Source organism: Xiphophorus hellerii, chromosome 18, assembly GCF_003331165.1.
Source record: "Xiphophorus hellerii strain 12219 chromosome 18, Xiphophorus_hellerii-4.1, whole genome shotgun sequence".
Taxonomy (NCBI): Eukaryota; Metazoa; Chordata; class Actinopteri; order Cyprinodontiformes; family Poeciliidae; genus Xiphophorus; species Xiphophorus hellerii.
In genome coordinates, this window is record NC_045689.1 from 8067714 (window position 1) to 8092358 (window position 24645).

The 24645-nt window shown below is 38.8% G+C and overlaps 1 protein-coding gene across 4 annotated transcripts in view; it reads right to left on the reverse strand.

The window, feature by feature from the left end:
- The window catches only part of fndc3a (fibronectin type III domain containing 3A), a 59589-nt gene that overhangs the window by 10010 nt on the left and 24934 nt on the right, over positions 1-24645 (reverse strand). For all 4 annotated transcript variants that reach the window (XM_032590809.1, XM_032590808.1, XM_032590810.1 and 1 more), the window contains 17 exons: positions 14424-14500; positions 14089-14338; positions 13684-13968; positions 12969-13027; positions 9371-9537; positions 9204-9263; positions 8987-9125; positions 8831-8884; positions 8610-8734; positions 7306-7480; positions 5737-5823; positions 3329-3467; positions 2453-2521; positions 2247-2365; positions 1356-1461; positions 1014-1189; positions 810-923 (listed from right to left, as the gene is read on the reverse strand). In XM_032590809.1, the coding sequence (XP_032446700.1) occupies positions 810-923; positions 1014-1189; positions 1356-1461; positions 2247-2365; positions 2453-2521; positions 3329-3467; positions 5737-5823; positions 7306-7480; positions 8610-8734; positions 8831-8884; positions 8987-9125; positions 9204-9263; positions 9371-9537; positions 12969-13027; positions 13684-13968; positions 14089-14338; positions 14424-14500 (2201 nt within the window). The remainder of the gene's footprint in view (positions 1-809; positions 924-1013; positions 1190-1355; positions 1462-2246; positions 2366-2452; positions 2522-3328; positions 3468-5736; positions 5824-7305; positions 7481-8609; positions 8735-8830; positions 8885-8986; positions 9126-9203; positions 9264-9370; positions 9538-12968; positions 13028-13683; positions 13969-14088; positions 14339-14423; positions 14501-24645) is intronic.

Here is a 24645-nt window from a genome sequence, read left to right on the forward strand (position 1 = left end):
TTTATTTAGCTGTAGATTTTAAATTAACCGTTCCAATACACTAACATGCTTTGATCGGTATGTTTATTTTTGCTCTCCTGCTGGAAGGTTGACTTCACACAAGAGCCGCATTTTTTCTGAGATTGAAATACAAACAGATGGACTCAGTTGGGGAAAAAAATCTGGTAACTTGTGAAGGCAATTAGTTACACTGAATCGAGCAAATAAAGCTGAATAACCAATGTAAGCCACGTTCTTAAATTTTTACCTGCAACCCCCCCCCCCCCAAAAAAAACTCTTTTTCCTCCAAATCATGAAGAATTTTGGGCATGTCCCCAACCTCAATTGTAGAATTGCGCAAATTTGAACTGCAAGAATAGTTTATTGAGGCAGACGGACATTTTCTTATCTATTAGGGACTTTTTTTTTAACATTTCAGAAAAATTTTAGATGCAGAAAATAGATTCCCCATTATTAACGAAATTCATTCATCTTAATTTTGGAAAAACTAATGCCACAATTGCTGATCTGCTTTTACGCAAAAGCAAATCTTGCAGTTCAAACAACCCAAAACATTTTGAAGCTGTGGAATTATCTTATACTAAGGGGGTTTACTGAACTGATTTACTGATCAGTTTTCTATAAAAATCTGAATTGAGAAAATAAAACAAAAAAAGGCACAAAAAGTTAAAAATGTTATACAAAAAGTATAAACATTTGTGGCACCAGGTGTTTACAGCTTAACAATCTTTCCCCCCTCACACAAAACCCCCCCAAAACTAATGAATATTGTGAAGGATAGGAATACTTTCAGCAAGGGCAATACTCACCTCCCAGCTCACAATAACACAACTGGGTGATTTGCATGTGGTCGCAGGCGCCTTGCACTGCTCCGGGGCTCCAGGACCCGTTGTGACCTCATAGCGCTCAGAGAGAGGCCCAAACTGTTTTGTGAAAGAGCAACAAGAACAATTTAGCCAGTATTCCCTGTAAAGAACAGGTAATCCTTCTGTTATTTGGTGTGTCTTTCTCACCCCGGCCTTGTTTGCCGCTTTCAGCCGGAAGCTGTAGGTCTTGCCGGGAAGCAACCCTCCCACAGAACAGTCCAGCTCCGAGCCCTGATAAACCTCCCTGCTCTCCTCAGATTGCGGTCCGCTGATTTCTACGCTATAGTAAGACACTGGGCTTCCTCCGTCTACTTGAGGGGGACCTGCGTGGTTTTGGTGAACGTTAATAAAATGGAGATGATAAACAAACTTTACCACGCAAGAACGGCAAAGTAAAAGACTTTAAAGCAGGTCAGCAGGCGAACATTTGCATCAACCGACGCTAGAAAGTCATCCCACACACAGCTAAGTTTGAGAGGAATGACTCACCCCAGCGCAGTTGCACCTCCCTGGCTTTGGGTTTGCCCACCAGCCGAGGGGGAAGGCATGGCCCTGGGGGCACCGCAGGAGTCTGGACCTGCAGGGTTTCTGACAGCTTGCAAGAGAATAAAACACACCAATTAGGAAGCAGGGAAATAACAAAGCTGACAATCTCACACCATCCGCTCACTCTCCCCGACAAAAGACACTGGAAACAATTGTCATTTCCCGAAGCTTATCAGGCACCAGCAGAGTAGAGAAGAGACAAATCTGAGTGCATTGTTTAGGCATAGTTTTGAATGGGTAGTTATATTATCACACAAACAGAAACAGAGACCCAACTTTTTAGTGACGAAGCGAAACGTGCAACTGCTGTTCCACCAGAAAACATCTCACCTATCTACCAAGGAAATGCAAGCACGGACAAAATGGTTGATAGAGAAAATTAATGAAGATAGGATGTACTGAGCTGATGAGAAAAAAACCTCCTCTGACACATCCAGGGAAGGTTAAATGATTAGCAGGACGTGTCGTACTTAAACACAAGAAAGCATGGCCTAATCTCCGACCAAACGAGTTTGACTTTATAACAATTTCCAATTAAAGGAATCAGACGCACTGGCTGCCAGAGCTAATAATTAATTTCCCTATCAGCCAAGAAATGTATCAATACTAAAATAAACAAGAGGAAAATTTACATGTCTGGAGAAGAATAAACAATTGGATAATTAAGCCTTATGACAGTCTCATTAAAAACAATCTTGGTGTTCTTTCAAAAAACAAAAAAGCAGGTGTTTTTTTTCCATCTTTTCTCTGCAGTCCAATTAAATTTGAAGTGATCGAACCTCTTGAAATGTTTTGTGCGCAAACAAGCGCGTGGAGCTTTGTGCAGTGACTCACCGGGCTCTGCCCCCCCTCGCTGATGCAGTAAAGCCGCGCCTGGTAGCAGCAGCCGGGCTTCAGACCGTCACACACATGTTCCAGGGCGGGTCCCGAATACACCAGTCCCCATAATAAACCTAAATACAGACCCATTTAAGTTCATTCCAAACCGATTAACTTAAATTACAGCAAATTGTAGTTTTGAGCTGAGAAATGTAACCAACCACTTAAGCCCTCAGACAGCTCCACGACATATTTCGTCACCTCGGCTCCACCGTTGTCTTTAGGGGGTTCTGAATAAAGAGACAAAACATCAGGATTATTAAATATAAGCTCTTATTTCTGATTATTCTAAGTTTATGTTCACAAAGTGGTAAGATGTGCATTTTTGTCACAAATGTCAATGCGTTTTCAAGATGATTTGTTGTGGTAGACCAACACAAAGTAGAGCATAATTATAGAAAAAGAAAAACAGTTTTCAAAGGAGTGAAAAAATTGTGGCCTTTGTTGTAGTACATTTCTAGCAGCTTCTGAAAATGGACATTTTTGCCCATTTGTGTCAGTTATGATCAACATATATTCCTAAAAAAACTTCAGTCTGTCTATAGACTGAATCAAGAACAATCCTGTGTCAAAACAGCCTGAACCAATTTTTTGCAGCTTTGACAGCTTTAGATTTTGCTCCCAAAAGAAAGAAAAAAATATAAGAAAGAACAACGTTTTTAAAGCAAACACAGTATGGCCTCTAAACTCAAACAGTTTTCTGGAACACAAAGAATTGAGACATTTTCACAGCCACAGATGTGTTTTTCAATTTGGAAAATAAAATAAAAAAAATAAATAAAAATTTAGACACAGATCGAGCACAGCCCTGGAAGATGAGTTCATCCAGTGACGTGCATGAAGGATTCTTGCTGATGTCTGAACAGATAAAAGAACTGATGTCATCCACTGTACAGACTAGCTTGGATGTCATCTGTCTCATCTATTGTTGGACAGCGCGCCAGGAGAAAAGTTAATCTGTAAACCGGACCTGCCAGGTTGTCGGCTAGAAGAAAGCACGGGAGGATTTTGCAAAAGAAACTTGGAGGAAATCTCACCCCAGGCCATTTTGAAGCTGTCGGGTTGGACTCTTCCTCGGATGGCAGGCCTGCAGGGACAGCTGGGTCTGTCTGGCTTTGTGATAAATTCCACAACCTGACTGGGGTTACTCTTCCCTTCTGAGTTGTATGCTGCCACCTTGTTAAAGTTCACAAATAGAGGCAGTGAGAATACAGTTTGACATAATACTGGCAACAGGTACCTAAGCAAGAGCAGAAGGGCATCTCAAACTACATCTTCAAGATGTTCATTTCAGAAATTCGGTCCAAAAAGTGAAAATTGTATATTATACAAATTCATTAAGGATGAAGTCTAATATTTCAATCATTTAGCAGAAAATTCGGTGTCTTGGAACAAAGGACCACCAATAGAGTACGTTTTTTTTTAAACAACAAATGTTGGCTCAACTAAAAGTTTGTGTAATGTACGGTATATCCAGTCAATAATTAGAGTGAGGTTATTTTGTGTAAATTGCTGCAGAGTAAGAAGTCCAGGTTGCTTTAACTTATCTACAATTTTGGGTTTGGTGTCCAATCTTCCTTTAGACAAAACCACATATGCTACGTTTACACTGCAAGTAAATGTGACCCAAATCCACTTTTTTTTTGTCTGTATGTGTTCCATATCTGACTTTTTTGTGGCAGTATGAATAGACCAGTTCCAATCTTTTCACCCCTCCAAGCTCCCCATCCCCAAAAATCTTTCTTATTTGAGCTACTTCTGTACAAATTTATATACATGATTAGATGACATAACTTCCTGAATGGGGAAACTTCAAATGACTGGGTATGAGTGCCTCTTAGCTCTTCATTCAGAATCCGGGAGCATAATTGACTTTCCATCTGAAAAGAATACTTTGGATTCATGAATAAAAATCCAACAATTTTTTTTCCTTAGCCCATGTAGGACACCTCTGATATCTCCAGAGAAGCTAAACACAACAAAAGTTGCAGTTGCAGACTTCCAGAGCCTCTGACTCGGTTGGAGTCAGTACCTCTGACTCCAACCGAAGTCCACACTTACCAATATCTGCCAGCCTTTGAATACTTTGGTTCAAAAACCTTTTTAAAGCTGCAGTTATTCATGTCACTTTTGTACCCTTTTCACATTTTTCCTTCCATTAAACTTTCTATTAAGATGTTTGGATACAGCTCTGTGAACAGCCAGCTTATTTAATAATACAGTTTTATGTTTTATCTCGTTTGAGGAGGGTGTTATAAACTGTCTGTTTGGGAAATGAAAAATCTGCGGTTTTCCCATCATACTGAAGGCTATAAAATGGCCATTATCTAGTATTTTGTATTAAATGTGAAACTTTACTGGTCTTGTTTAATAATGTAGTAAAAATATGCTTTTTGGTCTCTATTGGCTATAAATGATAATCATCAAAATTAACTTTGTATAATGAGCATGTATAATATAGGAGTTTCACTCTTAGAACAAATTTAAACCATTTCTTATTGATCCACCTGCAAGTCATTAGATACAGCAATGCACATTTATGATATCTGCAATTACAGCATTAAGAGAAACCATGCACACTACAACTTAAATCTACAGAAACCCTAAAACCAAACCAAACACGCAATGAGCAAATGCAGCTTCAACCTGCAGAAATAACAGAGAAATCTTCATCTTGCTGAACAGAGATCTTTCACAGACTGAAGCAAGACAAACAGCTTCGTCCTACACTGTGTATTTTCGTAATTGCAATGAGAAACAGAGGGATTCTATCATTCAGACATGTGATAGTGTGTTTTGCCGATAAAACACTTTTCCATCAGCATCATTCTTCCCAAGCGCGTTGCACCGTTTCCTCTGGCTTACTGCATAAACCTTACAATTTGCTTTATGGTCCACACCTTCATTTTATTTCATGTCCTAGAGGCAAATAATGGAAAAAAGTGCAGCTGTTGTCGGCATTTCCAGCAGGAAAATAACCATTATTAGGGAAGAATGGCAAACAACCTTACAGAATGTAATGGGAAAATATAAAGGATGGTGGTGTGAGATAGGTTGCAGAAAATGGTAGAAAATTTACAAAGATTGGAGAAAGGAAAAGAAAAAAAAACCAGTTCCTCTTAACTTGGCAAGATTACTGCCAGTCAAAGGGCCACATATTGGTCAAACGCTTTGCTCAACTAGCTTCTCACTGGGGCCCTGCATGCGATCAACACTGGATCAAGCCTGTTGATGCTTTCAGCTGCCCGCTGCTCTGCTGGCAGAATCCTGTAAACGGATGAGTCATATGGCAAACGTGGGGCTCTGCAGCACCAGCGCCACCACCCCACCCCCCCCTCCCTTCTGAAAGCTCACCCAATTCACACACACACACACACACACACTCCGCTTCCTAAATTAAACCAGATAACCCGTTCTGACTTAACACCTCGCAGAGCTCGCTTACCCGAAACTTGTACTTGGTGCTCCTGCGGAGATTCCTCACGGTGTGGGAGAGTTCGTCACCGTCATAGCTTGGCTGGAAGCCATATCCCTGGGACAGAGATGAACAGGGGGAAAAACAAAACCACCAGCTGAGCAATGACTTACTCAACAATCACTGAAGCGCAGAAAAATAAGGGATCTGAGGGGGGAACAGCAACAGAGGTAAAGAGAGCTGCAGAGTTTTTGACAGCTAAACCTGCAGGTGGCATCTGAAGCTGACATGAACTACAAAGAGGTGTGTAAACCAATATGTATTTTTTCATTTTAAGATGGTTGATATGGGGATGGGAAAAAAGGGATCTGAAAGAATTTTTCACTATAATGGATAGCAAAAGTCTTCACACCAGTTAAAAAGTCAGGTTTTTGTGATGTAAACCATTTTTTTCAGCTTTGATGTGACATATAACAGCTACAACTCAGTTGAAATAAAAGCAAAAATCATTCAGGGAGAAGAAATAAACTAAATGAATGTGATGACGTTGCTTTTGTATAATTTTCTGTTCAGAATAAATTAACACATACCGAGTAATGCAAACGGGAGTCAGTACATACTTATAGTAATGTTTTTCAAGATGATGTTATTAATTGCAACTTTACTCTGCAGCGCTAGTCCACAGACTAAATACTGTGTGCAATACTGCACATTTTAGTACTGATAAATACCAATAACAATAGTTTTTATTTCAGTGTGACATATCAAACCTCTGCTCTTTAAGCATTTCTGTGGTTTTTCTTTTCAATTATTTTGTTCAAACCTAGGACAGAATTTAGAGAAAGTTTATAAGTATCTACAAAATACTTAACATAATATTTGTGTGAACAAAAAAATAAAATTTGAGAGCAAATCAAATTTATGGAGAGATGAGACACTGCAATGCAAAAATTAAATAAAATTTCAAGATGGAATCTAAAACTGGGGCATCAATCTTAGCACGCTAGTATCAATCCGTAAAGGTCAGATGAAACCAATGTTGATCTTTTGGTCACAGTCGGCACAAAACTTAAAAACAAAGAGGAATGAACTGGAGATGCTGCTACAATATTTTAATATTTAGAGTGGGGAAATGGAGCCAAGTCGAGATCTGCCGTTCTGATGGACTACAACCCAAAAAAACTGTGTGCTGTTAAAAAAAATACAAAGATTCTTCAATAAATCATTAGTTTAATGGTGTGCAAACTTATTTAACCACATTATTTTAGTTTCTGTTTCTTATTCCTCCCTAAAACATCTCAGTTTGCTTTTCAATTGAGTTCCACAGCCTACATGATCAATTAAACAGAACAAAATTAATAAATTATTTATTTTCATTTTCTTTATATGTACATAATTTAACAAGGGTTCAGAAGACTTTTTAATATCAACTATAATTTAGGATTCTTATTTACTTTTACATTTATGCCCTGGTTTTGTTGATTGAGTACAGAAGAACTTTACAACCTGCAAAACCCCGCCCCCCAAAAAACCAAACAAATAGCCCCTAACAGGGAGTAGATCAAATGAAAAAACGAGGTATTAAACCAAGAGATATACCGAGCCTTCTTCCTCCATCTCCAGAATATAGAAGATGTCATCCTCCTTGGGTGAGCTGCTGGGCCTTTGCCACTTCATAGTAAGAAAGGTCACTCCTGCCAGCTCCAGTTCTGGAGGGAAGGGTGGCAATGGCACACTGCATGAGGTGAACAGGTCCACCACTTCACTGAACTCGCTGGGGAGGACAGAGAGAGACACACGACAGGAGAGGATGGGACAAAGAGACGGAGTGAGAGACGCACATCGACAAACGGATGAGGACAGTTATAGAGAAGGTGACATAAAAATGGACAACATGTGGGAAATATTCCAGCATGGAGAGCACAATGAAAAATGGCTCCTGTTACTTTAATGTTTTCACATTTTGTCATGTTACTGCCACACAGTCACTGTTACAGCTTACAGTCATTTGTAATGAATCAACAGAGTAATTACCGAATGTAGTTTACATCTCTACTCAGCCAGAAGATAGTTGAAGTTGATGTGAAGACATATGGCACTAACTACAAGTCAAATGTAGTTCAGGTTTTCACACCTGAACCAGAAATGCAGCATTTGTTAAATTTTTAGCTGATGTGGTTCTCTTTCACACGACACTGTGTCAAACGGTCCAAATCCTTTGAAAAAGCTATTCAACTCCTCACCTGTGGAGGCGCTGCACCAAAAACCACTAAACGAAACTACATGTAAACATCTGAAGAAGACACTAAGTGCCACTTCCTTCTTCACAAAATGTAAACAAAAATGAAGTGGCGTCGGATTTTAATGGTTGTAAGAGTTTTCTTTTGTCTTTGGCAAAAGACCACAAGGCATTTCTCTCGCTAGTGCCAGACTTACATGTTTGTTTTGGTTTTATTTACCAAGAATGCCCTGTGCTTTTAGAACAGTCTCTGGTCCTATTGGCATTCACAGATGAATTTGAACGGCGGCAGAGTTTGCTTCTACCGAACCGAGACCTACGTCTTTTTGCTTTTTTTGGTCCACATAAGAGTTCGATTGTGCATTCACAGCTCCCCAAACAAACTGGACTTTCTAGGCAAACAAAATAGAGTTTGATTAAAGCAGACTAAACACTGCTAAGGGTAAACGCATCCTGAGAGACTGCAAAACACATGCCGAAGTAGCTTATCTCTGTAATTGCAGCAAAAGTTGGAAACTGTGTATATTTTCCCTTCAGCTTCACGGTTGTGTGCTATTTTGAGTTGTTATATCGGACAAAATCCAACTAAAAAACATCAAGGTTTGTGGCAGTAACATACAAAATGTGAAATAAGTAATGCTAAGCGGTCCTTCAGTCTGCTCACCTTACACCCATATCATTTTTTGCAGCAAGGCGGAAGGAGTATCTAGAAGCTGGAGTAAGCTTGGTCACGCGATGCTGCTTCTGAGGTCCATAGTAGCACTGTTCGAATGTGCCTGTGCCCTTTCCCTTTAGAAAACACATTGCTTAGTTCACCAGCAACTTTACATCAAAGCTTCACACATAAAAAGTGTAAAAGGTGTATAATTATGAGAAACATGTTACCTCATCCCACTGGAGAATATAATTTTTAATTTTAGAACCATTGTCACATGGAGCCTGTAGAGGAAACACACATGATTCATCATGCATTAGAAAACAGGATATACATTTCTAATTATGTGTCAGCATAATTTCTTTGAACAAAAGTGAAATGTTTACCTTCCACGTGAGTACAAGTGTGTTTTTGGTCCCACTGGCCTTCTTGGGAGGACTGGGAGGGTCTGGCTCACAGCTTAACGTGGTGAAGCTCACCGACTCTGAAGGGCTTCCCAGTAAACAGTTACACGCTGCCTGGACCCTGAGGGGCAACAACATGTTTACACACACAGTTCCATTGTAAAATGACAAATTAAAGCAAGCAGGGGGTTATACTAACCTGACATGATAGTCTGTTGCTGGTCGAAGATTTTCCAAAGTAGCACTTAGCTCATGCACACTGTTTCAGGGAAAAATAAAAACAGTGTTTTTGAGTTTTAAAGTAACTTTTGGTTGTAAAATTGTTGGAATTCCAGAGCTCTGTGGTCTCCTGGTGATTGGACTCACCTGTTGACGTTCTGGTATTTCCCATCTTTGCCATTAATAGAGAAGGCAACCTCGTAGCTTAGGTCCTCTGGGAGGCTGGTGTCATCCTCCACAGTGTTATTTTCACCCTCCGGTCTGGTGGGTGCGCTCCAACTGACCACTGCTCCTCTGGCCTGGATGTCTGACACCTTGGATATGAAAGTTTAATGAGTCTCACATAATGTCAGAATAGTTCCTTGTTAACCTATTCATAGCCATCCTGAACCTTCACATTTTGTCATTTTTAACTGCAGTCCTCAATATATTTCATTGTAAAGTGTAGGAAATATAAACCTATATATATATATATATATGTGGTTTCCCTACTTCCTTTAAAAAAAAAAAAAAGGTCCATAAAATTGAACAAATCTTTGTCTTGCATGCTGTGTCTCTGCCAGTTTTGCACATTTAGAGCTACAGCTCATGCAGACTGGACAGCGTCTGTGAAAATTAATTTTCAAATCTTGCCAAAAATCTTCAATTCCATTTTTTTAATTAAGGCCTAAGCCAATCTAATATTTCAATATGCCTTAAGCAAATGTATGTGATTGTATGTTTAATTTTATGGGTAGTAGGCTTGTTGTTAGCTGGAAACATCCCAATCTCTAGCCTGTTGTAGCTTTTCTTCCAGGATTTTCATGTATTCAGCTCACTAGATTCTATAGCCATAACAATTCATCAAATGGTTCGAGAACCTCGATTTTTTTAAAATTCCTTGTCTGCCTCGAAGCTTTGTTAAATTATGTTTTACTATTTATCATATTGTGTACCAGCAAAATGACCATGTGTGTTGACAAAGCTCTCACTTCTGCCAATGAGCTGTTGATGAATGCTAAGTGCTATTATCAGATACGGAGGGAGGCACTACCAAGAAGAGACAAAGACAAAGTGTCAAAAATGTGGGATTATTTTAAGCTAAATGGAAAAGATAACAACTCGGTGTGTGTACTGCAAAACACAATTAGTGTTTCATAATAGCATGTCCTTGATGTCCTGCAACATCTCAGCAGGAAACATCAACTACATTGACCTCATTTGTGGTGACATTTCTGTCTCTTCTGCAAAAAAGTAACTTTTAATAGAACTTGGCATGTTATGCATGTACAAGGAAATAAATACATAAATACATGTACAAGGTTACATGTATTTTCTGATCAAGAAGAGTAATGACATTAAAAAAAACAACAGATGAAAAAATCCATTTTATATATATACAGTACATATAAAAATTAAAATTTTTCCCATGCTTCAAACTTGAGACTGACTTATGTTTGAATCGTCTTGCATTTTAAGCAAGTTCTTATTAAAAAGGGAACTAAATTGTTTTTTTATTTTTTAACCAGCATTTTTTACTTGATATATTTCATTTACTAGCTTAAGTTGCTACTACAGAACAGGGCACTTTTAAATTGGATTACTCATTAATCCTCTGAATGATCGATAGATTACTCGACTACAACACACCAACTAGATTCCCTATCAACACTGCCTAGCTTTTCTGTCTCTGGTGAAAAACAGCATCTCCACAGCATGATGGTGCCAACACCATGTTTGACTATAGGGATGGTGAGTTCAAGGTGATGTACATTGATACTCCCCTCGGATAAAACATTTAGCACATAAGGAAATAACTCCCATTTAGATGTTAACTGTTTAGGAGTGTTATTATTTTTGATTCAGTAAACAGGACATGACATAATAATAACAATAATAATAACAGTAGGCCTGTCGCGATAAACGATAAATCAATTAATCGTACAATAAATTAAAACTATCGACGTCATTTTAATTATCGGCATTATCGTCTCTTCCGGCCTTTTTCTCTTTCTGTTGATGACACCGAATGAAAAAAGGCTCAACTCCGGTGCTCTCCACTGACCCTCCCTTCCTCATTTCCTTAGTGTAAAGACCAGCGCACAAGACACGATCTTAGAGCTGTCGGCCGATTGTCCGCCCATTTTCAAAACCTGACAGACCACACATTAGCCGACAGAAATCCTAGTTATAACGGTTCGATAGGGTTGTCCAACAATGGGCACAAAATAATGGCTACAAGTCCAGTTAACTAATTTTAAAACCAAGAATTAATCAATGCTTTACTACAATCTTCCTGCAATGCATGTGGCTAGTGTCAGCGTAAAGTCCTGACTGAATGAAAATCATTATAACCTATTTACGTCGCGTTAACGAAGAACAGCTGAAAAGTTACCGGGTTTATCAACTGCGGTAGCAATTTCGCTCCAACTCCTCCCCTTGTCATTTCTATATTCTTTGCATGTTGAATAAACATTAATGTTGTTTCCACATATCATCTCCAATGTCCGCTGGACTTCGGGTTGCGCCGTTTCAGCTGTTTGGGATTCCCCGACATAATTTCCCCTCAGAAAACACGGAGGAGAAGCCGTGCTTTCTGATTGGCTGCCTGTCACATTCAACAGGCTGCGTTAACGATCCCAGTCGGGGAAAACCCCTGATTTAGATCGGAGTGGCAACGACGATCTACCGTAACACACCACACAATCTTAGAAAGACCAACGTTTTAAGATTGTCGTAAGGGGAAAAATAGCAGCAAAAAATCATGTAGTGTGAACTATTGCATCATGTAGTCGATGATGCATCTTCTCTATTTAAATCTAATTATTACTGAAGGGCAACAGACTTCATAATCTTTACTCTTTTGGTTGAATGCAGTATTTATTTCCACTTTGGCTTTATGTTGTTTAGTTGGTTTTTTTTTCAAGTGAGTTTTTTGTTAATGGAGACTGAGAATCCATTTTATTTTTGTTTTTGGTTGTTTTGTTTATTTTGTTTATTAGCTCAAGTGTTAAGTGTTCTTTTGAAAATAAAGTGTATCTATCTTTGGCAGGAAATCGCATGCATTATTACGTCCTTTTCAGTGTAAAAAGGTCTTCAAACAATATTATCATTTATCGCAATAATTTTTGAGACAATTAATCGTTGAGCAAAATTTGCTATCGTGACTGGCCTAAATAACAGCAATAATAATAATATCCTGTTCTAAAATTTTCAAAATATCCACAATAATCCCATTTACTGTGGAGGGAAAGAATCAAAGTATGCCAGTTAATGCAGAGCAGCATAAAGATTTTTTTAGCTGCAGGGATGTGCTGCTGTGCAACCCTGTGATTTTTCATTCTGTTTGGAGGTTTAAAATAGCCTGAGCTCGACTGCAGGGGGGGATTCATATGTGGAAGAACTCAATCAGGTCAAGTCTGTAACTCCAACCGGCAGCCCTGGGCCTCACCTTAAGTCCTCTGCTTCCCACAGTTCAGTTCAGTGGCCTTTGACCACCAGTTTTAAACAGTTGGAAAATAAGAACATCCACTTTCTACTTGCAGTACATTTTGCCCGTGTTGCCTGAACCAGGTTAATCTAACAAAAAATGTCAAGCCTTAGTGACAATTAGTGAACATTTTTATAGTTTAAAGCACACAAGTTACAAAACAAATGAATCTTTCAAGTCAATAAGCAAAACCTCATAATGGATATTAGGAGAGGCAATAAAAATCCTTTTTTCATAATTAAAGGCAGTAAAAATAAGGTAACAGTGAATACCAACCGTTGGTTTACTGATGTTGCTCAGAAGTGCAAGCAGGGCCTGAGCCTCTTTGTCGAGCTCTGGAGAGACAAGATGATGCAAGATGGCGAATTTTGATTGAAAGAATCAGAGTAAATGAAATGAAAAAAACAACAACAAACAAAACAAAAACAAAACTAAAGTAACAAAAATTATCCGTTTTTAATTTGACAAATATTGCAGGTTTTTATGTTTATTCTTTGAAATGTTGACTGCAGCTTGAACATACAATGATTTAAAAGCTATCTGGTCATGTTAACAGTTTGTCAAGTAGATAAAGTCAATGAGGAGGTCAACAGAAAGTAAAAACGGGCTTGTTTTACACATTTTTCTGTTAAATTCTATATTTTCAAAGTTCAAAATCCCAGAGTTACCTCCATTTTAGCCATTTCTTAGGCATAAAAACAAAAGTTCACAAAATAATAGCAAATATGCTTACAGTTCACAGGCTTTATAAAATAAAGTTGCAAAAAAGAAAAAAGGGATGAAGAAAGATTACTTAAATCAATTTATACATCTTTGCAGTGTTTTCCAGATTGTGTAGGAACCCCTGTAATAGAGTCATAAGATTTCTTTTAACATGAAATGTATGTGGTGGAACAGCCAACACTAAACCAACCACTGATAACTTTTCAGTGTTATTATGGATGTTAAAACAGCAAAACCATAACAGACCCCTAAATGACCCCCACATTACCTCTCGACTCTCCGTTTCTTCCCTTGCCAGTCTGCTTGTCGGAGCAGGCGACCCCATGCCTGAGCTCTGCGTCGAGGCCTTTTCCTCCAATGCCGTTGTGAATGTCCACCGTTGGGGGGCTGCTGCAGGACTTCTGGGGTGAAGACGGGGGACTGTCCTTCACCTGTCCTCCTCCTCCGCCCCCTCCCTGACGCTCCTTCAGTTTCTTCTGAAGGCGTTCATGTGTTTTGTTCGCCCTGTCATCCCTGTGAAGAAAAGACTGGCGTCCGTGTTGGGAGTGAGAATCTGTAAAAGAGAGAGAACACACTCACAGGTCATTGCAGGCTTTGAAATAGATGGAGAGTTGAGTGTAAACACAGAAAAGCAACAAGCAAATGTTAAAGCTGCTACTCTGTCTTAACTCACCCTGTTCTGAGAAAATATGAGCTGGGTGGTACTGGGGGATGTACTGGGAGCTCATGTCCCCTACACCCCCTGGCATGCCTGTGTACAGATGAGGCGGCGGCGGGCCCATCATGGCGGGGTGTGGCATGAAGGCAGGCAGGTGTGGATGGGGTGGTGGTGGAGGGTGGTGGAGTGGGGAATGACCCCCGGGGTGGAAATCTGGTTGCTGAGGTAAAACCAGAACCCTCCGCACTCCGTTCTCCTCAATGATCTAGAAGAGAACAAAGATGACCTGTTTCGCCAACATCAAAACCTGTGAGAGTTCAACTATTAAAAGAGAAGTTAGGAGGGAATACTTGTGAGACGTATCCAGGAGGCACATAGATAGGAGGCACTGAACCGTTTGGAGACATCATGGGAACCTGAGCAGGACCTGTGAGAAGGGAAGAAACACGATAACACCTTTAATCTGCAACAAAACAGCATTCATAGCTCAACAATATTTTTTTATTTTTATTTTATGCGACAAACCAACACAAAGTAGTCTATAATTGTGATTTGGAAGAAAAGGGACACAAGGTTTAATCGTGATTAATTAGTCGCAATTAATCTATTATATAGATTGAAATAATCATCAACTAATTTAGTAATTGATTAATCACTAACTGGAGTATACAGACTCAAACAATGCCATTTGCTGAAACCATTTTGCAGTCAGGATATGAAAAAAAAACTAAGTATGTTACACTCAAGACTCAAGTGGCAATTTTAACTTCACTTGGTTCAAATTCTGCAAAGGAAAATCTCCTGTTAAGCACATTTTGTTATCCAATTATTAATTGGTTAATCCAAAATATAGTCAACAGATCAGCCCTACACTGTATCGGTGCTAAATAAAGCAGAAAAGGCTGAGCTTTTCAATTATTACTGAAACTATTATTATTTTAGCAGCAGATGCATCCTTTCATGTAAATAATCAAGTGTAAGTTAAAGGAGTACTGTTATTGCATTTTAGGCAATAAAAAGTTTCTTTTCTTATCAAAAACAAGAATTAAATTTGTTTATTTGCATCTGTTAATGTGGTTCCAATGTTGTATAAAAAAGGTTTAAGTGGTTTAATGAAAAATCTGCCAAATTTGTTAACTGATTAATCGATAGAATCATTATTAAAATAATCGTTAGTAGTAGGCCGATTACAAATATATACTGTATAATTTCCATTTGTAAAAACCTTTGAAAACAATGTATTATTTTCCTTCAACATCACAATTATGCAGTTCCGTGCTTTGTATGGATTACCTAAAATCCCTATGAAATATGATCAAATGAAAAAAAACATTCGAAGGACATGAATACATCTGCCAAGCCCAATAGGGACAGCTACAGACAAGATGTCACTCACAGCCACATCACAGAAAAACAAAAATCACTTCTTTCTGACAAACAGCATGTGACACTTGGCATTCTGACCATGATAAAACCACAGTGTTGCTTTTTGTACTGTTGTTGCATATTCATTGACTGCATTTAATTTTTTTTTTTTTCAAATCCCACGGGTAACAAAAGGAAAAGATTATATTTTAAAAATACTGTCCACTTCTCAAAAGTGCTGAGAAACAACAAAGTTTCCTGCTCCTTTGTGAGGGCCGGTTCACCGGCTTAGCTCAGCTCAGAGAAGTGACAGCTCAGCAAAAAGCCACAGAGAGCAATCTCTGAGCCAAGTTTGCACATTAGCACATTTCTCTTTTCTTTCCAGACCTAAGACAGAAACAATGAGATTCCAATGCCAGAAATGGTGCAGGGGAGCAGAGGGATTCACTGACCTCCCAAACAGAATGCATGACGAAGGATTTTCTTTCATTGAACACAAAATGCCTTAAGATGAAAAAGCAGCTCTAAATGACTCGTGATAATAAACTCACAGCTGCAGAGGATGGGAGGGGAACATAATAACACACCGAAACCTTGTAAACTCACACCGACACTTAGCGATATTCCCCTAGGTGCCAGCATTCAACTTCAAGCTCTCATGGGAGCTTAACAGAAATTTCAAGCAGGTACACAGACAGTAGCCAGTTTGTTGAGAACACAACATAAAACCTCTCCACTTAAAAACTGTTGAACCTTGAAATGGCAGTTCAGGTGCAACTGACGCAGTTCTAAAGAGATGTTTGATTTCACTTTTTGGATGAAAAACTTTGTGTGCATCTCCACTTTTGTAAAGTTTTACTAGAAAATCTTCAATTTTGAGTGAAACGACAAAAACGTTAAGTACTGTGAATGTTTTCCAGATGCACTGTGCTTCCTTTATCGCAAACATTTCAATGACTTTAAACTTAAAAGCATGACTCAGATGCTTTATTTAATTATTTTTTCATTTTGTTCTCTACTGAATGACAGGGAAGACGGAGCTTGACGTGAGCTTCACCTTGTGATAGGTTCGCAAAATGAAGACTGAGCACTTCAGGAACACTGCAAATGAACAGATCCAATTCAGCTGAGCCAAAGTATGCTATACCGTACACCATGATTGGCCAGAATTTTGTTGCCATTCTTTATGCAGAAATGCGCTCAGACAGCAATGCTAATATTTCACTACAACTAGTCCACTTCCACTATCCGGCTTTGTATCTGCAGGCGACAAGAATATGGAATCTACAGTATATGCGAACACAGTGAGAAAGTATATAAATTTTTTACAATTCTTCACTAAATAACTACAATGACTGGGATTGTAACGTCTTTGTCCACAGAAAAGTATAGATATCTGAAAAAAAAAATTTAATGTCTCCATATTTCATTCTGCCTTACAAAGCTGAATGATCACAAGGATCCTTTGTACACCTATTGAAGCAGAAATCGTTATGAATAATGAATTCTTTCACTATCATGATTCAATTAATCGATTTTTCATCGATTTTGAATTGAACCATGATAGTGAAAGATTCCTACCCCTAGTAACTAGCAACAAGCAAGCAATCCCTTATTTCTGTCTCATCCCTGTGACTCAATGCGTCGTGTCAGTCATTCATGTCAAATGAATCAACAGCAGCATCACAGTGAGACAAGCTTCAGTATGTAAAGAAGTGACATTCGGGCTCTTCCAAACTGCTGATAAACTTACTTCAAACAGCTAACAAGTAGGCCTATTAAAATCAAAAAGGCAATTAAACAGTGAGTCATTTCTCTGACTGAGAACACGCGGGCACAAGGACAAATATCTCAGTTTGGGGAGAAGGTAAGAGCTCAGCCTGTATGAAGGCAGTCGCTCCGACTTGGCCATCATTACTGTCGTATTAGGAAATAATTTGAGAGGGAGTTCAAAGTGTTTACTGTTAACTCCACTCACTTTTAAGGCAAATTAGGTGAAAAATATGCCACACAGTGTTCAGCGACGCACCTGCCTAATGACTGATTAAGGCAATTTTACTTCAGTGCTGCTGATGCTGACTAACAGCAAATCTGATGAATCACATTAGCATCCTGTGCGTTGTCCATTTAGATTGAAAGGCTTTGCGTGTATACACACTAAGACTAAGGGGAGAAGAACATTGGCAAGGTGAGAGTGAGTTAGAGAGAGTAGGTAGAGAGTAGGATGGGGAGGTATAGAAACCTCATGGTGTCGTAGTTGGAAAGCAACAGAGGTGATGGCGGTGGGGGTAAAGACACCCTCTCTTTTACATCAATCTGACGCACAAGCGCTGACAGATCAGAATAAAAAAAGAGAGAAAAAAAAAGAAGAAGCAGCAGAAAAAAGAGACCACCTCCCCCTCCCTCTTGTGTCAACTGGAGCATTGGTGTGCTGACGTGGCCATGGAGAGCCAGCCTTCAAGAGGGAGAAGGCACAGGAAAATAAACATTAATGATGATAAACAGATAATGGCTCCAAAGGTTTGCTTACATATATGTTTTTTTTTTCTTAGCCAATTTGAGCACCAATCTGGCTCTTCACTACTAGAAATGGGTAGATACAGGATAATAGTATGCAAGTGGTTCTTAGCCCAGGTCCACTGAGGTAGTTTGCATTAGGAAACTTGGCAGAGGTTGTGTCGAAATGGTGGCAATAATCCAAGCAAACTGTCAGATTTAATCAAATGTACGAATGAACTCTCAACTAGATTGGGAGAACAAAATGAAGCGGAGAAGATGTGCCACATAAAAGCTGGATAAAAGGAGCTAAGAATCTACAAAAGCACAAAGGAAGAGCGAAATATAAAATGGAGGCAAACATACAAGTGCACCTTAATAAATTGTATCATTTAACAGTTTATATCAGTCATGCTTAAAAGAAACTTTATATTAAATCGATTCATTACAGGGTGATGTTTCAAGAGTTAGTCTGTTAGATGACTATTGATTAAAGCAATTTAAACCACATTTTATACTTGATTAGCTCGTGTAGATTTTAAAAAATACAAATAAGTTGCATTGTGACCATGTTGACCATACATAATTATGGGGAAGGCTACTGACCTCACAGTTCACACACAGACCCTCAACACTGAGGGTAAGTGACAAAAAGGCACAGCTATAACTGTGACTGTTTAGACTTTTTTTATTAATTGAAAATTAAGTGGAAGGAAAAAGACTTGTAGAAAGTAGGCACACCTTCTACCAAGGTAATTGTGCACCCATTTCAGTTTTTGGCTGATCATTGATCTGTGAATAGTCTGACCTGCTGTGGTGACTATTGAGAACTATGAAGTGTAGACATGGACTGGTGGGCGAGTCTGTCAGTCAGCTATCTCTCACAGCAGAGTAAAAATGCCCAGTGGCTGATTTTCAGATTTCTGCAGAGTTAAAGAAGTACTGGTTTCTCATGCCAGTATCAGTCAAACACAAATCTCCTAAAATGATTAACATTTATTGGTGCTCTGTACACCAGATAAAGCAACTGCAGGTAATCTGATAGTTGCTATTAAATCATTCTGTGTTTTCTTAACACCTCAGCAAATCCATAGGTTGATCGTCTTGATGACAAATAGTGATGCAATGATTCATGTAAAAGAAGCTCTGACCAAGTATTGGGTGTATAGACCATACACTACATGGCCTTTAATTCTTACAGGCTAAAGATGACTGTCATCAATTAGCATAAGATTCCATTATAACATTACACAGCCGACTCCCCCATTGGCCAGCCTGCTTCTGTGAGCATCCAGCAACCACTGACACAGGCAGATGGATCAGGAGAAGAGAAAGAGAGGAAGCTGCGGTCTGGGTGGATCTGTGACCTAGAGTATAACAGAGGAAACCAGGCAGCAAACAACGGAAGAATTAAAAAAAGAAAAGCTATTTTTTCCCTCAGGTGTTCGTAAACTTTGATTTCCTAATATGTGGAGCCGTCCACACGACTCGCACATTCCCAGCTGTGAGTGTTTTCAGGAAGGAAGGGCATCAGTAACCTTCATGCTTATGCTTATTACAGAACATCACACCCCGCTGCAGCTATGAGCCAGACTAAACCAGAGCCAGGTAGAGGCCACAGCTGCTGGGGCGCCATTTTTTTCTCTCTCTCTCTCTCTTTTTTTTTTAAATAGAAAATTATTTGACTGTGTTTAGGAAATAAGGATTTCAGCAGGGTTCCATCCTGGAGCAAAATGTTAACCCTCAAAACCTGGACAGAAAACAGTTGACTTCAGTTATGCTGCTTTACATATCCCAAAGCTGAAAATTGCAGTTTTATGAAAATCTTTTCTAATCCTGTCCTGTGCAACTCTCTTTGGGCAGCATGAGACGTAAACCGAATCATTATTAAAGCTCCTCATTACAGACGCACTGAATGAACCCGGTGCACATACATGTTTGTGTTCCTGTCCTTGGAGTTTGACAGAGGAAGTGAGGAATATGAAAAAAAAAGTGCAAATGTGTCTGCTGCTTGGTTTGTGGCAGTGATGCAGGTCAGTAAAGAATAATACAGCCGTGAAAATAAATTTTCTTCTCAAATATTATAAAGAAATTAATTTCTAATTAAAATAAAAGGCTATTTATTCTTCTGCTTTGGAGTAGGCCTGTGAAGTCCAGTCAAAGATTTTAAATGTTAAAGAGCTAAAGAATGAAGCACCAAATTGTTTAGAGGAGACACTATTGGTGTGGTTTGTCACCTTTTGTTTTAATCCGACATTATTGCCAGTAAATCTTACAGTCAAGGTCACAATAGTCCAGCAACATTTTTCTGTGCAAGATTCAGAGCCAAGCCACTTCTGAGGTACTGAACATTATGCAGAGCTTCTGTCACAAACAAAGCACAGACGAGAGCGGTCCCAATCAACTCTGGCGACAACATCTAAGCTTAAGTGTGTTGGGGTGATATCCGGAGGAAATCAGAAATAAGATGAAGAGCAATGACTCAAAAAAAATGCTGAAATTTTTTTTTTCCTTTACGCACTGCCAATTTTACCACCAAAGATTTAGAAAAAGCATCCAGTCACTTCTATGCCCAGGCTTTAAAAAGTGTCTGTTTATCTAAAGGTCACTAAGAACAGTGAAAATGTATGAAATGAGACCTTTTTATTACCAGAAATTGCAAAGCAAGAGCCTATTAGATTTAGCCCAAAGGTTTGATGTTACACGTGGAAAAATGCTGGAAATACTTTTCAAAATGCCTTGCCTCCACAGCCTATTTTTAAAAGGGTTTTAAACACATTAAAACTGCTTTTTAAATGGTGAAATAACTTTGGAACATACTGGCCCTCATACTGTTCTCATTTCAGACTGGAGAGCCTGGCAGGCGTCCATTCGTTTCTTGAAGAAGGCTTTCACACCTATTTCGGTCAGTAACTAACTAGCGTTCAGAGATGAGAACAGCAGATTTATTTGAATTTCTCTCTTTGAATCATTTCTCTCCTGGGATCTTTGTGTCTTTGTTCATTTAATCACAATTTTGCAGGAGAGAAAAAAATACACCATTATTAAAGGAAACAACCAGTGTTTAGAGTTTAAGATCTCTAAAGTCTACATCTTGGATGCTCAAAATTTAAACCAGAGAAACATGTCTGTATATTTAAAAACAAGAGAGACTACAATAACACCATTATCAGGGCTAAAATAATATTGCAAAACATTTTCATATCATTGGATCTTCTTCTTATTTTACAATTATGCACTACTACCTTTGAAATTTGTGGTTGAGAAAAAGGCTGAATGCTTTTGCAAGACACCGTAGCTATGATACCAAAGGAAATAAACTAGACAAAGCTGCCAGTGTAGAAAAAACCCCAAAGTGTCAATATAGCTATGCAATAATTAAGATCATATTTGTTAAGAGGTTCCTAATCAAACAGCTTGCAATCAAGTTGACGGAAATTCTGTAAATCTTTTTGAGCACATTGCGAAAAAAAAAGACTTTAAAATTCCAGTTGAGCGAGACGGCGCTTTGTGCCCTCACCCAGAGATTGAATCATCCAAAGTGATGGTGAATCACCAGCTTTAAGCTTATCAGGTGGCAACAGATTCCAGTGATACAGCCTTTGGATCGGAAAATCTTGAGAAGAAAACGCAGCGCAAAAGGGGAGCACTTTGGCTGAAGTTAGAAGGACATGTCCACTCACAGGCAAAGCTCCCTTTAAGGTAAGTTGAAAAAAAAAAAAACCCCAAAAAAACAGAGCAGAAGGAAGCTCTTTGGCTACTCTAATTAGTTTCCTCTCGCTAAAAGGTTCCACCTTGAAGGCAGATACCAAGAAAAGCAAATGCCCTCTATAAACTGCCTATTTACAAGATTGTTCCGATTAAACAGGCTGTCATGCCCTATCACGTAGCAATTACGCACCTCCAGCTGCTAAAAATACGAGACTGAATACAAAAATTGTGGCTGGGATGGAACGAATCCTAAAAAACACGAGCAGAGGGGATCATTCTAAATTCATACCTCTATAATTCAGCCCCATTTTTAAACACATTCTGTTAAACACTCCAGTGTTAAAGATAGACACACGTATTCATGCATAACAGATACATGCACAACAGTTACCAAAGTGCACAGAGATAAGCCTGTTGTGTTCACACAACAAACCAAACAAACCACAGATGCACATTCATGCTAGCCTGCACACACACACACACACACACACACGCCCTCTCTCTCTCACACACACACTCATCTTCCTCCCTCCTTGCACTGCAAGCGGTGAGTCATCCCTCTATTCGCGTCACAGAGAGATGAGTGCACCCTGTGACAGGCCAGTTAGTAGCAGTCACACTGATCTATGTGGCATCTCTTAGTTCCATGTTTCTCCTCTGATGGAAAAACTATGTATTCCAGCTCTATTAGGAAGTTTTACTCAGCTGATAATGGAGGGCTGGTGAGAGAGTTGAGTCAGATAAAAACTGGCAAACAGAGTCCCCTGATGTGAAAACGTTATACGACGGCATTCTGGCGCTGTCACATCACCTTCTATCTCTCTTTTTGTAGCTTTGTTGTCCAACCCTGGACACCTGGGGCCTGTTGTTTTATTGCTATTCGTATAAACCAAATGGTACTGTGGAAAAATAACATCTGCAGATTGTAAATGCTACTCTAAAAAAGACTAAATAAAAATACTGCTTCCTTTGGGTATCACTGGCTGTCATAGTATTAATATTTATCATATTTATATCTTATTAAATGTAAACAAAAGTAAATCAAGTTCTCAATTTCAAACAAAAACAGGGAAAGAAACATTGGATATGAGCATAAGGAAATATCAATAAAGGGCAGTAGATTTTGTGCTTCTAGTAATAATGTAACAAAAGGCGTTTTGAGATCAATTCCTCCCCCAGGCAAACAGTGCATTGTACTAATTCACAATTACAGCTCCCCAACGCCACCTCCTACAACTAATCCAGCTGTCCTGCGTTCATGCTGTCAACAGCATGCGAGAGCTCCACTTTATTGTTGCCGTCACAAAGCAAGCTCAATCTCTAACTACTGTGGAAAAGAAAATTACTCCCATCAGTACAAATGTGTAATGCCTTTAACTCAAACACTTCTGCTCCAGCTTCCCAAAACTATAATTATACCATATGCCTTTTTTTATTATTATTTTACATTATGATAGATTAGAAGCACAATGTAAATTTTATGTCCTGGGATACTGAACAACTGTTGCAGCACAGAATGAAGGGAAACTTTTACAGAGAAGTTTCTTTAGAGTTTACGAGACTTCAGAATTAGACTTGTAGGATTTTATTTCTTAGGGTGTATTCACACCATCCTCGTTTATTTTTGCTTTAATTGAACTCTAGTTTGTTTCCCTAGAGAGTCTAGTTCATTTGGGGAAGGTGAATGTGTAATCAAACTCTGATGCAGGTCAAAGTGAAACCTGGTTCTCCTAAAAACCTAAGTCTTGGATTGGTTGTAGTGAACTCCAATGCAGTTTGAATGAGTATGTGGACTGGAGACTGTTTCAAAAGCAGGAAGCAGACTATAACAAAGCATTCTGGGTAAATGAAACCAAAGAACACATGAGTGTCTAGTGCTAGCAGGAGAAATGACTTGCAGTCTTTTGCCAAAGACAAAAGAGAAACCTGACAACAGGTAAAACCAGAAGCCATTCCATTTTGTAAAGAATGAAGTTGAGCTCAGAGTCTTCTTCTGAGCTTTTTATGCCATTTCTTTCAGTGGTTCTTGGTGCAGCGCCACCACATGCAAGAGTATAAACAGGTTTCTCAAAAGGCCTAGTTTGTTTTATGTGGTTTGCTTTTTGCGAAAGCAAACCACACCAACTGAAAATTTAACAAATGTTGCAATTTTGGTTCTCATTCAAACAGAGTCTACCAGTGAAAACACCCTTAAAGTTAAACAAGTCTCCCTTCCATTAATAAGTCTCCCATTTTTACATCAACAACTTAAAATCACATACTAACGCTCCTTCAATGCTTCTTTAACCAGAGGTTGTTGGGAAGCCCGACAGGCGGTCTTCATTCTTTCACTTGGTCAATACAACATGCATATCAAGAATTACTCCTTTTTTTTGCTTAAGTATAAGAAATCAGGCATGCAATCAGTGTGTTGAGGCTTAAAACATACCATCATATCCGATGCTTAAAATAGTTTCTCACCCTTACCAAATGAAGTCATGTTGACAGCAACCAGTTTGCATTTCACAAGGCAGATTCAAGGTTAACACTCAATGAAGTAAGAACAAATTTTATTTTCTATTAAACACCAGAAGCATCTGGCCAATAGTGTCTAAACTACTGATAAAACTATCCATACATGAAGACCAGTAATCAGCTCAGTGGCAGCACTCTTTAGTGTTGAAAGTACCAATTGGCACACCAGGGCACTCTTGATGAGAGTTCCCATTTAGACAAGAAATATTATAGGGCTTTAATATCGCCAGATATCACAGCACAAGCACTTCTTGATACACGTGTAGACTTATAAAAAGACTTAAATGTAATTTGTTAAAAATGCATTCATGTGTCATGCATGATTAACTCTGTATTTAAAAACATAATATAATTCCATTAAAATGTGTTGCATAATATTTTTTAAAGATGCACCATTTTCTCTAATGGCTCAAATCATACGACGCAATTATCACAGTGTGCCGACTCAGAGCTGAGACTTTATTGCTGCCAACACTTTAATTTTTG